The sequence below is a fragment of the Xenopus laevis genome, chromosome 1S (assembly GCF_017654675.1).
Source record: "Xenopus laevis strain J_2021 chromosome 1S, Xenopus_laevis_v10.1, whole genome shotgun sequence".
In the NCBI taxonomy this organism is placed as follows: domain Eukaryota; kingdom Metazoa; phylum Chordata; class Amphibia; order Anura; family Pipidae; genus Xenopus; species Xenopus laevis.
In genome coordinates, this window is record NC_054372.1 from 175,449,654 (window position 1) to 175,466,463 (window position 16,810).

Sequence of the window (16,810 nt, forward strand, 5' to 3'; positions counted from 1 at the left end):
AACATGTCTAGCCCCATGTCAGATTAAATATAAAATAACTGTGTTAGCTCTTTTGTAAAAATGGATTTCAGTGCAGAATTCTGCTGGAGCAGCACTGTGCGTTTTGAAAAAAAAAAACAAGTTTTTGTGCAATAGAATCCCTTTAAATAGCATTTTATTTAAAATCTAAAGTCTTGCCAATATCCGTGTGGGAAAACAAGTGAAACCAAGCAATTACATGTCCAGAATGCTCTGGACTTGGTGTTTTCTGGATAAGGGGGTATTCTGTAAAAAGAAATTTAAACATTAACAAAATCCAGTAGGATTGTTTTGCCCTCAAAACAGATTACTTATATCTTAGTTGGTTCAAGTGCAAAGAAAAAAATTTAAATTTTTGATAATAATTTGCTTAAAATGGAGTCGGCTGTGAGACGGCTTTCCTTTAATTTGGATGTTTCTAGAAAATGGATTTCTGGATAACCAATCTCAACCTTTACCAAGAATAGTGTATATCAAAGCCTTATATTAGCATGTACGATTCTAGGATTCAGGCACAAATAACTTACTACTGTACAGGTAATTGGATTTGACAAGGAGATATTATAAAAGCCTTGCATAAAGAGATATGGCAAATAACTATATTCATAATAAAATATATTCTAATCATATCTCAGTACATCTGTAATTTGCCCTGCAACGTGATTGGACAAACGAAAGAAAACTAAAGAAAAGCCCTAAATAGTCAGTGCACAGTAACGTTTTCCATTGTCTTTCATTCTTGAAGCAGTGAAAATAGTACAGGAAATGTAACTCAGGGGAGCATGGGCAGCTTCTTCTAATTAAATACACTAGTGTCGGCGGGAAGAATGAGATGACTAATGAAGACGAAGGAGCAATTTACTTAGCTCCCACCAAAAACAGAGCATTAAGCTCCTTTAACTCTAATTGCTTGTTAAGTCGCCAGACCATGTTCTCTGGGACTCCCAAGGCAGACAACAGTTTTGGTAGCATGAATAATTCAGTGACACGCTGCCTAGTGCAGGGCTCTTCAGTCAGTTTGCACAGTCAAAACACATCACAGGAGTAAAAAAGCATGGAAAGTGGCATTTCATTCAAGGCACACAGCTCTGCAGAAGATGGGGGAGTATATAATAATAATAAAAGAACAAAACAAGATTGAAGCTGGAGAAATCCCTATCTTGGTTTGGGTTACACTTACTTCGTGTAGCAACTTTTCTATTTTCTGCTGTAGTTCCAGGAAGTATCTTGAGGTTATGAGGCCTAAATTGGATTTATCCAAGCAATCCCGGGCCAGCTCAATAATCTGGTGATGGGTAAAACTGAGCACTCCATCAGCCAGAGGCAGGACGCTATCTGGAGAATAGTTGGTGATGATGTCCTGAAGTCGTTCTTCCATCTGAGCTGTAGCCTAATTAGGTACATAACAAAAGCCAGTCAATTTTGACACAATTTTGTTGGGCACATTTTCATAAAACAAATAGCACATATTAATAAACAATGAACCTGCAAATGGAACCTGCTAATTGAAGTATAGCCCAATTGCATTTCTATGTTGAGTGGGCCAAGGTCTGCCAGGTTCAAGTGGGGCCTATAAATGGACAATGGACATTGAGCTTTAGACACATTGATGATCATCAGAAATAGGCCAGGAGTGAAGACATAAGGCTAGAGAAACAAAGCTTGGTTCCTTTTATTTATTTATTCTTTAAGGCAGGGGTCCCCAACCTGTTTTACCCATGAGCCACACTCAAGTATAAAATAATGTTGGAGAGCAACACAAGCGTGCAAGAAGTTCCCAGGCTCCTGGGATTGGGTATTGGTAGCCTCTATGTGGACTTGCCAATAGGAGGCTCTGATTGGCATGGTTTTTATGCAACTAAAGCTTGCCTTTTAGCCTGGAATTCAAAAAGAAGCACCAGCTTGGAGGCCACTGGGAGCAACATCCAAGGGGTCGAAGAGCAACATGTTGATCACAAGCTACTGTTTGGAGATCAATGCTTTGAGAGTCAGGCCACACTGGACGTTTTGGGGAGATTTGGTTGCCTGGCGACTAATCGTCTAATATCGGAAAACAAATCGCCACGTATGATTAGCGTCTGCGTTTTCTCATTTTAGCCTGCGCAGAGTGAGGGAAGGCGTTTGGTTGCCACAAAAACGAGGCGATTAGTCGCCAGGCGACCAAATCTCCCCAAAATGCCCAGTGTGGCCTGACCCTAAGGACACACCGCTGTATACTGTACCGGGACCTACATTGGCGGATGTAATACATGTAGAAGTGGATTTCAGACAATGGTCAATCACATCTTATTCACAGGATTTGAAAATGTTTTAAACTCAAGAAAGGTTGCTCAGAATGTTCAGCTGTCATTGGCTGAGGGTGTTATTCGGTCCTTCATAATGAACTGGAACTCAAGATTCATTATTTAACTTTGTTATTGTTAATTATGTTAGCAAATTGTATTAACAGAGTTATATGGATAGCAAGGTAGGTACAACTTGATTTTCATTACCTGGCTTTTTCATTTTTATTATTTTTAGGGCTAAGGATCAACATGAAACTCAAAAACAATGTTGTTCTAGATACATTTTAAAGTTATTTCTTAACTTCTTTTATCTCGGTCTGAATATGTGACAGAAATGTTGATTTTGCACAATAAAAATATATTTTTTTCATTATTTTAAGCCTGTGAGCGCTGAGTTATTGCTATGGATATGCTTGCTGAACTACCAATCGGCAGTTGGTGAATTTTTTGTGTGTGCCCTCCATTACTACAATAGCTGAAAAAGATAAAAAGGTACAGGCTACACAGCAGATAACAGATAGGGACTCTAGTTATCAGAGTACCAAAATTGAAACAAAGTAACGGTGCACCCGCAAGTTAATTATAACAATTGTAGCAAACATATATATCTATTTGAGGAAATGCGAGGTACGATACATAATTACTTATGCCTCCCCCCTGCAAACCTCCAGTTAACTAGTTCAGGTGCTAAAGTGAATAGTAAATTAAAACACAACTTTTATTAAACTCATTTAAAAGATCACGCTACAAAGACTCATCATTAGGGGATCCTCCCCAATGAAGCTGGACCATGTCCATAAAAATACATATAACTTAAAAACACATAGGATGGATCAGTGGGGAAATAGTGCACTGATATCCAATCAGCCGCTATCACTATAAATATAGTCAAAAAGATAAATATATAGTCAGTAATGGGGTATATAAGTTGTTCCCCTGCTCTTATCTGTATACATAAACAGGTAATGAGACACCCAGTGTTGATTCTGGTAATTAGTAATTCATTCAAATAAACCACGAAAAGATGGCACTTCCTTCTAATCACAGAACAATTGTATATTTAAGTAGCCAAAAAGAGTTTTGCTCCAAAAGCTGGTCAGAAGTCTAGCCAGCCCTCCCAGACCACCCTTCCATTTGTTACCCAGAGTGATTCTACCTAGCTACGTAGGGAGCAAATGGGAGCTGGTCCCCCACTGTCCACCTATGCCACCCAACGCGTTTCACCGATAAATCGGCTTCTTCAGGGGCATGTAGCGTGATCTTTTAAATGAGTTTAATAAAAGTTGTGTTTTAATTTACTATTCACTTTAGCACCTGAACTAGTTAACTGGAGGTTTGCAGGGGGGAGGCATAAGTAATTATGTATCGTACCTCGCATTTCCTCAAATAGAAACAGATAGGGACTCCTCAGAACTTATCTGTTATCTACTGTGTATCCTGTGCTTGAATGGCTGCCCCATGGCTACACAGCAGCTTGTTTATATAAACTATAGTAGATTTTCTGAAGCAAATACACCAGTTTTACTAGTGCAGGGAAACATTACATTATATTGTCATTCCCTTAAAACTCTTTCATATTTTGGTGTTACTGTTCCTTTAGTAATGATCAAAGCTACTGTAAATACCAGTGTATTTCAGCCACTGGACAAAAGCAGTGACAGGTGAGATTTGGGCAGGAAAAAAAATTCACATTTTCCTGTCCAAAATCCACTTGTCACCATTATTGTCTGTTAAATAACAGGCTACACAGCCATTTTCAGGCACTTGTTAACAATACAACAACAGTTAATAAACTTGTTATATAGGCATCAATAACTGCTAAATGCTAGTGATGAGAGGATTTATTCGCCAGGCGCAAATTCGCTGTGAGTTTCCGCGTTTTGCCACCAATTCCGACACTGGTGACAATTAAACAAACACCCACTGACTTTAATGCGTATCATATTTTCACCTGCGTCGGAATTGTTGCCGGGAAATTCACAACATTTTCGGCGAAACGCGACAAATTCGCCCATCACTACTAACTGCAGGTGCCATTAAATAGGAAACACTTAGGGCAGAGACACACGTGGAGATTCGGGGAGATTTGTCCCCTGCGACAAATCACCTTTTCTTTGGGCAACTAATCTCCCCAAACTGCCTTCCCGCCAGCTAGAATATTAAGCGCTTTGTTTTTTTAGGGCGACTTTGGAAAACGAGTCGCTCCGAGTGCCATCCCACCGGTGATTTAGATTCTAGCCGGGGGGAAGGCAGTTTGGGGAGATTAGAGGTGATTTATCGCCGGGCGACTAAATCTTCCCAAATCTTCTTGTGTATCTATGACAGTGATCCCCAACCAGTAGCTCGGTAGAAACAGATTGCTCCCCAACCCCTTGGATGTTGCTCCCAGTGGCCTTAAAACAGGTGCTTATTTTTGAATTCCAGGTTTGGAGGCAAGTTTTGGTTTAATAAAAAACTAATGTACTGCCAAATAGAGCCTCCTTGAGATTGTCAGTCCACATAGGGACTGACAGACAGATAATAACAGCCATTATTTGTCCCCAATGAACATTTTTCATGCTTGTGTTGCTCCCCAACTCTCTTAACAACTGAATGTGGCTCACGTCTAGAAAACGTTGGGGACCCCTGATCTATGATCTTAAACTACTAAAATAAACTGAGAACCTGTAAAATAAAAGAAACAAAGCAAAAAGAAGAAAATGAAATCTCAGGCAACAAGATGATATAACAACATTATGTGGTTGTTACAGTGGAAAGACATTTCAGAGGATTTCTCAGACTACTGTTGAAAAAGCATGCAGTTTCCATAAAATTACCTTTGGGAATCGTTCTTTGTATACATGGTTCATCATAATTATTTCATGGTCACAGCATGCCAACGTGCGTCCAGGGCTGCGAGCACAGAAAATTACCTCTTAAGTTGGTTGGGACTTAGCAGTTAATATATCAACACAATTACCACCAAGAACACATTCATTTATAGCAAATTATGAGAAATGTGCATGCAATCATGATCTATAATAAAACGTCTGAACTTAGAAATATATATACACAAAGGCTGTCAACTCGTGTAACTACATGTGTAATGAAAAAGAAAGGTGAAATAATCTATTGTTTGTTCCAACCAAAGCCTTAGCATTAATGATTATTAGGTGTTTTAATGTGCAATATTCTATTGTTAAACATGTGCAAAGTTATAGTTTACAAAAAACCTAAATCCTATTAAATACACCGAAAAGTACAGAACAGTAAATGATGGCTACCAGCAAATCAATGTAGAGTTGTATTTTTTTAAAAGGAATCATCACAGAAATTTGTGAAAACAATTTTCATTTGGAAGAACCTTTTATTAAACATATATCTGATTTACACACACGTTTCTAAAACAGACATTAAAAATGAATGTGGATTAGAAATATATCAGTCTTTGCTGCATGTCTTCAAATTGTATAACTATGAAAGCTTTTAATGGTCCCTCATTACACTAAATGTGCTGCTGTAATCTGGAGACTATTAGGCACTGATAACTATCTATGCTACACAGCAAACACACAGCAAGTTTAGAATACTAAACCTTCAGCTCTATTTATCGAATTCTACTACTGTAAATCAAAGTGACTGAGATATTGACTTTTACTTGTGCTGCCAGAAGCAAATCTAGTCAAGGAGAGACATGTTTAAGGATTACAAGGGGTAAATATTTAGTTGCAATGTTTGAGCCAGGTTTAGTAACCCAAATCAGCCAATTGCATTTGGACAGCAAACTTCAACCTGAGGATGCACTACAAAAAAATAAAGAGAACAAGACACAAGTATTTAACACTAATTCAATCCTAGTTTACCAGTATATTACATGATATGTGTCACTGCAACTAGCTACCGAAAAAAGAGTTTATTTTAGCGACTTATTTTACAGGACTGGGCTGTTATACGACATTATGAGCAGCAATCAGCATGGCTTTATGAAGGAGTCGTCATGTCAGGTCAATAGCTCAAGATGAATTTGATTGCTTTTTATGATGTGGTAAGTAAGATGCTGGACAGTGGGGGGAGCAGTAGATGTGATCTATTTGGATTTTGCTAAAGTGTTTGATACTGTGCCCCACAAACTGCTTTCTAAACTAAGGTCTGTTGGGCTTTAAGAAATCGTTTGCACATGGATAGGAAACTGGCTACAGGATCGGGTACAGAGGGTGGTTGTTAATGGGACATTCTCTAATTGGAGTAAAGGTCTTAGCGGGTCCCTCAGGGCTCGTATTGGGTCCACTTTATTTAATTTGTTCGTTAATGACTTAGGGGTGGGTATTGTAAGTAATGTATCAGTGTTTGCAGATGACACAAAACTATCCAGCCCAATTAATTCCATCCAGGATGTGGCATCCTTGCAACATGATCTTGACAAACTGGCAATCTGGGCAGCTAAGTGGCAAATGAGATTCAATGTTGATAAATGTAAAGTCATGCACCTGGGATGTAAAAATATCCAAGCCACTTATACCCTTAATGGGACTGCACTAGGCAAATCCAGTATTGATAAGGACCTTGGAGTCCTTGTAGATGATAAACTTGGCTGTAGCAAGCAATGCCAGTCAGCAGCATCAAGGGCAAATAAGGTCTTGAGCTGTATTAAAAGGGACATTTATTTGCAGGAGGAGGGGGCCATTCTTCCACTGTATAGAGCACTTGTAAGGCCCCATCTAGAATATGCCGTACAGTTTTGGTCTCCATCACTCAAACAGGACATTATTGTATTAGAGAGGGTACAGAGAAGGACAACTAAGCTGGTTAAAGGTATGGAAAATCTTAGCTATGAGGAAAGACTTGCTAAATTGGGGATGTTCACGCTGGAGAATATTACAGCTAAATATTCGGAAGAGGTTTTTTACAATGAGAGCTGTGAAGATGTGGAATTCTCTCCCTGAATCAGTTGTACAGGCTGATACATTAGATAGCTTTAAGAAGGGGTTGGATGCGTTTTTAGCATACAGGGTTATGGAAGATAGCTCATAGTACAAGTTGATCCAGTGACTGGTCCGATTGGCAACTTGGAATCAGGAAGGAAATTTTTCCCCCCTGAGGCAAATTGGAAAGGCTTCAAATTGATTTGAAATAGAGTTATAAGGTTGAACTTGATGGACATGTGTCTTTTTTCAAAAAGCTGCAGTAGTATACTTCCAAATGGCTAGTAGAGCTCTTTGAATGGAGAGGAAAGAAAGAGTCATCATCGTCATCTATCACCTATCATTGTCTATTGCCATTCTCAATCTATCGTCATCAATCTATCCTTGTTGTCAATCATCTATCCGTTATCTATTGTTGACATTGTCTGTCTATCTCTGACGTCTATAGGCATCGACATTGTCTATTGTTGTCTATCTACCTACCTAACATGTATCTAGCTTCATCGTCTACCTAGCTTTCGCCTACCTAGCTATCATCTACCTATCTGGTTGAGGATATAAGAAGAGGCCAATGTTCCTTATATCTTTGGCCCCACTTATTTTGTACTAAGACAACAAGGAAAATATTTGTAACTGTCCCTACTAATCATTTTGTTTGGAAAGGTGCTGTAATGTTTTCACTTATGACCTTTTCCATAGGTAACTGAAAAAAATAGTTGCAATCATCACAAGTGGCTACAGCTGATGTAAGAACAGAGTAAAACCAACAATAACAGCTGCACAAAACATATATATATGTACAATAATACTCTGTTGAAAGGATTGCATGGCTTTTCTATGATGGAAAATTTCACTCACTACTGAGCGATTCCGATTGTAAATGAATGTAATATTCCATTTGAAATATTTACAAGCAAAAGGAGGGTGCGTCATTACCCAATTACATTTTCTCATTCCAAAAGCAGCAGCTCTCACACACCTGAGACTTCTGGATCGAGGGCGCAGTGGAGTGGTCCGGCATCTGTCATCGATGGCAATGCTCTCGGTGCAGAAATGTCGGGACAGAAAATGCAGCTCATCAGGTGTGGGTTGATATGGTAATTGGTGTAACTTCTCCTGGGATGAACACGATGACTGCGGAGAACAGGGTGACATTTTAGTTGAGAACAGTGCAGAACTCCCCATTAACTAGAAAAGAAATATAAACACAAACATTTCCATACATAAGTGGGACACTTCCATTCCAGCTAAGCCTTACCATTGACAAAAAAGTGGCCAAATATACTGAAAGGAGAAACTTGGTTTAGACATCAAGCAGAACTCCCACATGTGCTAGAATTTAACTTTACAATAACAAGCTTTAAAAATGGATATTCTTGTTTTATACACACAGATAAGAGATGCTTATGTGGCCTCTAGGATCAATTTGATCAACTGCAGTGAAATGCTTGAATAAACAAGAGTGCAATATTGCTTGGCAGCACTCTGAATACCTTCTTTTTTATCCAGAAAAATGGAACCACACAATGGAACCAGGTAGTAGAAAGTACAATAAAAGTGTTTATTTTTTTATACACCTGTCTTTATACGGTTATAGCCGAAGGTCACATGAAGGGGAATTTAAATGGATGATATCAGTTGTAATTGGAATACTTATTGAGGACAATAAAAAAAATTGCACAATGACATGTTATTACAGCCCAGCAAGCATTGGACTATATATCTCACTTTTCTGTATCCAATACCAGTACTTGTTCCACTCTTCAACTGCCCTTCTGGCACAAGAAAAGGGAAAGAAAAAATAATATAACTGGAAGAGAAGGAACTTCCAAACAGTTTTCAGATTGCTTGCAATAAACAAACATTTTCCATCTTTTATTTTTTACTGTATTTTTACTGTATTCCCAAAATTGAAGTTTATGTACCGGTACTTATACATATATGTTCTGCTCAGCAGGGACAAAGATAACAAATGTATCCACACTAAATGTATCAATTTAAAACATTTAAGGAGTCACCCCCCCCCCCCCAGAGCTTATTTAGAAGGTGAAAAATAAAACTTTATACCTTAATATTAGAAAAACGGTCACAAATAGAAAGTGATTGGAAAAAATCTTTATTTTTGGTGAACTATCTAAAACTAACAACTGAAATAAGTGCTTCAAGGTGGACAACCCCTTTAATGAAGTGAAAAAGTAAATATTGTATCTTGGGTTGATGCATGAGAACACTTCTTATTAAAGAAATGTGGTTTGAATTAATCAAAAATTAAATATATCCTATTATGCTCATTTCCTGTTCTTAGAAAAATCTCCTCTTCTTAACTTCCCAGGGATCCCCCCTTCCAGTCCTTAATTAATTTTGTTGAATGCATAGAACTCTACATATAGGGGCAGATTTATCAAGGGTCGAAATTTTGAAGTACAAAAAACTCCGAAATGCGACCATCGAATTAAAAAACTTCGAATTCGAAGTTTTTTCAGCAAATTTGGCAATAGTGCGGTCGAATAAAAATCGTTTGAACGATTTTAGCGTACGATCGAAGGATTTTTATTCGATGTGTAAGGACTTAGAAAAATATTGTAGAAGGTCCCCATAGGCTAACATACCACTTCAGCAGGTTTAATTTGGCGAAGTATTGACGCAAGTTTTTTTACAGACAGTAGTTCGATTATCGAATGGTTGAATATTCGAACGATTTTTACTTCGAATCGAAGTCGAAGTAAATTCGAAGTCATAGTAACCTATTCGATGGTCGAAGTAGCCAAAAAATTACTTTGAATTTCAAATTTTTTTACTTCGAAAATTCACTTGAATTCACTTCAACCCTTGATAAATCTGCCCCAAAGTGTGCATGTCTTAAAGGAACAGTAACACCAAAAAATGTAAGTCTTTTTAAGAAATGAAAATATAATGTACTGTTGTGCTGCACTGGTACAACTGGTGTGTTTGCTTCAGAAACCCTGCTATAGTTTATATAAACAAGCTGCTGTTTAGCCATGGGGGCAGCCATTCAAAGCTGAAAAAGGAAAAAAGGCACAGAATACAAAGCAGATAACTGATAAGCTCTGTAGTGTACAATGGGATTCTTCAGAACAAATCTGTTATCTACTGTATATCCTGGCTACCCCCATGGCTACACAGCAGTTTATTTATATTAACTATAGTAGAGTTTCTGAAGCACACACAAACGTTAGGAATAGATTTTGAATTTTTAGTTTTTAAGTCCTGCGAGTGCGCCTTCATGGAGGAGGTATATATATATATATATATATATATATATATATATATATATATATATATATATATATATATATATATATATATATATATATATATATAAATAAAGAAATATATAGTTTATATGTAAAGGTGCACAAATAATAAATTCCTTTAGCAGCTCTGTTAAGAAACATGGTTTCTTATCAATTTAAAGGAACAATTTATGCTAGAATCAGATACATCTAAACTCATGTGGGAGCGAAGTTCAGCATATGGGAAGGGAGCTACTTCAGATTGCTTATACTTTACTAGAAGACCCTTGCTTCTATATCAAATATTTTATTACTATATAGACAGGTTGTGTTGACAGTTCCTGATTAGCTACGGCAATTTGATTGCCAGAAACAGATCTTGCTTTGTGGTTATCAGGACATCTCAAGGATCTCAAGCCCTTGAAGATGAAGTGGGCCGCAGATCCTTCAAAAACTCGGCATGAGGCGGCTCAGGTTCCACGTATAAGCAATCTGGGAATGCTATATATTTTATGAATTAGCTCTGACTCCATGAAACATTCCCGGACATTCTGAACTAACTGGAAAGAAATCCAATCAGAAAAGCCTTTAAAACTGAATTAAATGTGCTCAGTCGGTGAGGAAAATGCTCTCTATATAATTATTTTAAAAGTGGCTGCTACTGCAGAGGGCATCACACCTGTCATAGAAATGCATTTCTACCCAAACGCTATTTACTATTTAAAATGAATATTCTGAGTAGCTTCTGCCATCGTGCAATATCAAGTGACACCCCACTGTAAGAGACAAGTATATTAGAAGTAATCAGACAGTTACAATAACAAAATGAAGGTCATTCATCTCCAATTAGGAGGCTATTATTTTTAATAACACAAATGACATAATGACATCACTAAGCAACACTAATCTGTAAATTTAATAATTATTGCAGTGTTTGTCTTCCCTGTTTGTATTTAGCTGTAAAGTAATGTTATAAATAAAGATTAGCATACATAGGTGAAATAGAAGCCTCAAATGGTGTTCGTTATTAATTTATAATCTTAAATAGCTGATTTAAGTCCTGCTTATAGTAACACTTTTTCCTGCCATTACACATTAAATTTATTTGGTTTGTAACAACATAAGCTACGCACATTCTGCAGTGGGCTTTCAAACTACTGTAGTGGATTACAGCAAGAAGAAACTGTTACTATTCTACAGTCATAGAATACAATATATCTTTGCAAAATTTGGTCACCTAAGTTCTGGGTCAATTTGAGCTGATCTGTTATGCTGGCCATACACTATAAGATCCGCTCGTTTGGCGGCATCGCCATACGAGTGGATCTTTCCCAGATATGCCACTGATGTCAGGACTATATCAAGGTAATCCGAACATTCGGCCCTATGGCTGAACGTTTGGAATACAACCAGGAAGAATGGGCTCTAATGGGTCTGTCATCGGAAAAATTGAACCTTCCAATATCGTGGCCAGATATCGATCAGAAAGACCCGTCGGAAGCCCCCATACACTGGCAGATAAGCGGTCAAATTAGACTAAACGACCAATATCGACAGCTTTATCTGCCTGTGTATGGCCACCTATAGTTTGGTCCCCTGGGTCAAAAAATCATATCATTATGGACACCTATGGCCAAATCAATCAGTTAACATAGTATCTGGACAACTTTCTGCTAGATATTTAACCAGTTGGCAGTCATGTTGGGCAAGAAAAACTGCCAATTCAGTCTGCAGCTCAATATTTTCCTGGGTATGGCCAGTTTAATACACGCACACCAGAGTCAAGTCCATCAGAGCCAATAAACCTGACTGTATCATACCTCCCAACTGTCCCATTTTCTGAGGGACGGCCCCAGTTTTGACAGCTCAGCCCACAGTCCCGGGTTTCTTACTGAAATGTCCCAACTGTGTTTTTGAGCTCCGGCACCGACGCCAGAAAAAGATACAAAGTTATTGAAACTTAATTAAAATAAGAGATTTTTTTGGCAAAGAGCCCAGAACAGTCAGCAGCTCCATTTAGACAATTTAAGAAAAGCAAAGAAACAATTGTAACTATTTAAGATAAGCAGGTCTCTTGGGGAAACTGTGACTTGCAGCTTAAAGGGCAATTCACCCTCATTAGCAAAACTGTAATAACACATAAAAACCAAAAATGTGTTTAAACTTTCATAACCTGCCAAATTTTGTAAAATGGACATGGTAATTGGGGGTGTGGTCATATAATGGACGTGATTCAAAAATTTTTACCGCAATGCATGCGGCACAACTTTTTGTCCCTCTTTTCATTTTTCAAATGTTGGGAGGTATGCTTAGGGACTATGGAAGAAAAGCCAAGCAGACATGGGCAGGGTATAACGACTCCATGTAGACAGTGCCATGGTCACAATCCACATGTTGAAGGGGGTTGAACTTGATGGACTTTGTTTTTTTTCAACCCAATTTAACTATGTAACTATGTAACTATGTTGTGGCGCAGCTTTCCACATCAACTGCGGGACATAATAAATTAATAAAATGCAGTAAATGTTCAGGATTTATTATGTAGAATGCTTGGTACCAGGAGTTTTATGGATAAGGGATCTTTCTGTAATTTGAATCGGCAAACGTTAGTCTCCTAAAATTCATTTAAAGATGAAATAAACACAACAGGATTGTTTTGCCACCAATTTGGATTCATGCAGCTTAGTTACCATCAAGCAGAAGGCACTGTTTTACTGTTTCCAGATAAGGGATCCCATATAGTAACACTGTAGGTGCTATAAAACCGGGCTAAATAAGGACACAAGGAGCTGCATTCTTTGTGATATGGCCATATGTGTGTGTATGAGGACAAGCACTATTTGCTGTTTAATGACACTGCACAATCCCCATGTAATGATGACAAATGGGTACTGTGACCTACACAGACTTTCTGGCAGGGATATGTAGTCACTGTTAATGAGAACACAATAAAAATGACACAATTCCATATTATACCACTGTCTTGTAACGTGTTGGTATATATACATTTAATAAGCAGCTGTATACAGCAAAAGAAATGTAAGCAAACATTGTGATAAACTGCTTGGCAGTTAAACGGTTCTGCTGTGTTGGTGCAGGTGAAAGTCACAAAAGCACAGTAACTAGGGTTGCTACCTGCGGGTGGTCCAATGATGTCACAGGGGAAGGGCGGTGGCGTTGTGGGCGGGGCATCGATGTAGTGCAGACAGGGTGGTGGGCGGAGCAATGATGTGATGATCGCCGATTGGTGATCACCATGTCAAACTTAGGGAATCCAAATTAGGAAAAGCAGGCAGGCAGTTTTGACCCGTACAACCCTCCCAAAAACCAGGTGGTCTGGGTCAAACTGGACAAGTGGCAATCCTAACTTGACCCTAACTTCTGGTACAATTATAACATGGCAGGTAAGACTGTCCTGCTCCGTACTTACTATCAGCCTAGACAGGAAGAGGGAAACAGGAACAGGAATATGAATCGTAAGACAAATGGCAAAACAGGAAGCAGCAGTGCCCTTAACCACAATGTCCTCACAAGCACAAATAGCACACTAAAGTATACAGATATTGCATATACACTGCTTGGCCGTCTGTTTACTAAGGTGCGCTAAACAGTGATAATAGCTGCACCAGAAAAACTGCAAGAGCAAGTTTACTAAAGTGCAAGCACTTCTGTCATTGCAGATACTCTGGCAAACATTTATATTAACGCATGTTATCGCATTCATGCAACATAAGGCGCCTTGCAAGGTTTACTAAATATATATTGCCAGAATAATGTTAAAAAAAAAAAAGACAGAAATTGTATAGTAAGAGGAGCGTAGTCCATTTCATAAACATAAGCAATGTAAATTAGTGGAATTAGAGGAAGAATGATACTTAGAAATCTATTATAAATGAATTTATTAATAAAATTGGGAAATAATTTATTCTAGAGACTCTTGGTATTGCTAAATTGGCCATAAGTATAATTAATAATGCATTCATGAACTGGTAATAAATATTATTTTATATAAACTCATTCAGGTATGGGATTCTTTATCCGGAAAACCATTATCCAGAAAGCTCTTATTTACGGCTTTTAAAAAAGCTGAACCGCACCGAAAACGCAGCGATGATCTCTATAGCCTTAGTTGCTGTGTTACTATGAGCTGAGCACAAATAAACCCAGTAGCAAGGGATTCCACGACCATGAGACAGATAGGCTGCCGAAAAATGTATTATTCAGGAATCCTGCTCCAAGAACTTTCTTTAATTTTTAATGTTACAATTCTTTTAAACAAACACTAAAATGTGAAAATGCAACAGTTTTGCAGTCAGCAAAATCCAGTAAGAGAGAAGGTAGCGATTGGTAAGGGATTTGGACGAGAAACCAATATTTTATACAGTTGTGTTTTCTGCTCATTGTGATTCAACAACAGAAGCGTCGTCGGGCTGCTTGGATACTGGAAGAAAATAAGGACACCTTTTCCCTGTTGCTCAATGAGACCTTGACATACAGTAGCTACTAGTTAAATGTGTGTGCATCTGGGTCTTCCCTTGATTGGTACCGAGTAGTTCTGAGTGCCGAGAGCTGGATTCTTAACACATTCACTGGGAATTGGCATTTATTCTGGAAGCACACAGAACTGGACCTCTGTTTATAATAAGTTCAGAGAAGCAGAAATAAAAATAAAAACATTCCAGAGGACAATGAGTTGATGTCTGCTGCTGAGCGAGTGAAAAGCATTAACAACATGCAAAGGTGAGAAAGGAAAGTGATGAGGATTGGGAATGTACTGTGCGCTTGGTTTCAATTGTTTAAAGGTGTTGAAGGGAATCAGATACGCACAGGTACTTGCCGTTCAAGAGAAACACATGACATCATTCGCATGATTCACACTCACGCACAATAAAGTCATACATTACAGAGAGTCCAAGCTGACACAAGCACAACATGCTGCTCCTAAAACTGTGTATATACCCTCACCTGTCTATGATTTCATTCTATGCTTGCCATTCTCAGATTTCTCATGAACCTTTCAAATGTCACACAGTTAGGGTCGACAAAAACTAAACTGATGACCCGTTATACCAAATGCTCATGAGCTGGGTCTTTCCGGATAACACATCCTTCCGTAGTTTGGATCTTCTTAAGTCTACTAGAAAATCATGTAAACACTAAATAAACCCAATAGGCTGGTTTTTCTTCCAATGAGGAATAATTATAACTTTGCTTGAAGTACAAGCTACTGTTTTATTAATACAGAGAAAAAGGAAATCATTTTTAAAAATCTGGATAAAATGGAGTCTATGGGGGATGGCCTTGCAGTAATTTGGAACTTTCTGGACAACGGATTTCCAGATAACATCCCATATTGATTGGACTATGGAAAAGAGAAGCGGCTAGAGGAAGGCAAGAGAGCAAAGACCATATATAAAAACAAATAATGGGATGTTTTAAGCAATGAGACCTTTTATGGTTAGGAGATGGTTAGAAAAGATGCCTTAGTCTCTGTATTACAGTATATAGAGTTTGGCCGTCTCCCAAAATTAGAATTTGTAGCAGAGTATATGAAATAGGAAGTGATATCCTTGGGGTTTTCCATATTTTCCTAACTTAACGAGTGGAACATAAGGTCAGATGCTTCTCTACCCACACATGCCCATGTGCAGCTATCCCACACAACCAATGAAATGCAACTCTGCCAGACTTCCATGGGCCACACCCGTCCTGAAAATAGGATTCAGAAATGTTTAATAAATTAAGTTTTTGCTTCTATTCCTAAGGGAAAATATTTTTAATTAGAATGCTGTGTTGTGAGATAAAAAGCAGAAGCACAAGGTTGGGGTCCACACCACAATACCTATACAAAATGGGTGTAAGAAGCCATAAATATCTATAAATTAACATATTGGGCAGGAGATAAGTAGTTACATTGAAAAGCAAAAAACCCTGATTGCCTAAATGTGTGTTTAAGTGAAATTTAAATGAACAATAACACCTCCATACATACAAGAAGTCCTATTATGTCTCAGTAAAAAGGTAAGTGGCCAAAATGAATTTGGGATATAGCCAAATAAAACTGCCTAGTATGTAAAATAGCAATATGGGCAGATGTGTTCATCTTAATCACACTGATAGAGTTATTTATTGAACTAGAGGTATTGTATCAGAAAACACACACTATAGTGGTATATCTATATAGGTGGCCATAAACGTAGAGATCAGCTCGTTTGGCATCTCTCCCCGATATGCCCACATTGAAGTGGGTGATATCAGGCTAATGATCGGATCATAATGCGGGACCCCATAAACGCACAGATGCAGCCGCGTTCCGACAGGATTTTTTAACCTGCCCGATCGAGATCTGGCC

The 16,810-nt window shown here is 38.1% G+C and overlaps 1 protein-coding gene across 10 annotated transcripts in view; it reads right to left on the reverse strand.

Moving 5' to 3' along the window:
- Positions 1–16,810, reverse strand: part of mast4.S (microtubule associated serine/threonine kinase family member 4 S homeolog) — a 332,602-nt gene that overhangs the window by 64,244 nt on the left and 251,548 nt on the right. For all 10 annotated transcript variants that reach the window (XM_041580528.1, XM_041580529.1, XM_041580530.1 and 7 more), the window contains 3 exons: positions 8,184–8,338; positions 5,120–5,195; positions 1,199–1,408 (listed from right to left, as the gene is read on the reverse strand). In XM_041580528.1, coding sequence (XP_041436462.1) covers positions 1,199–1,408; positions 5,120–5,195; positions 8,184–8,338 — 441 coding nt within the window. The remainder of the gene's footprint in view (positions 1–1,198; positions 1,409–5,119; positions 5,196–8,183; positions 8,339–16,810) is intronic.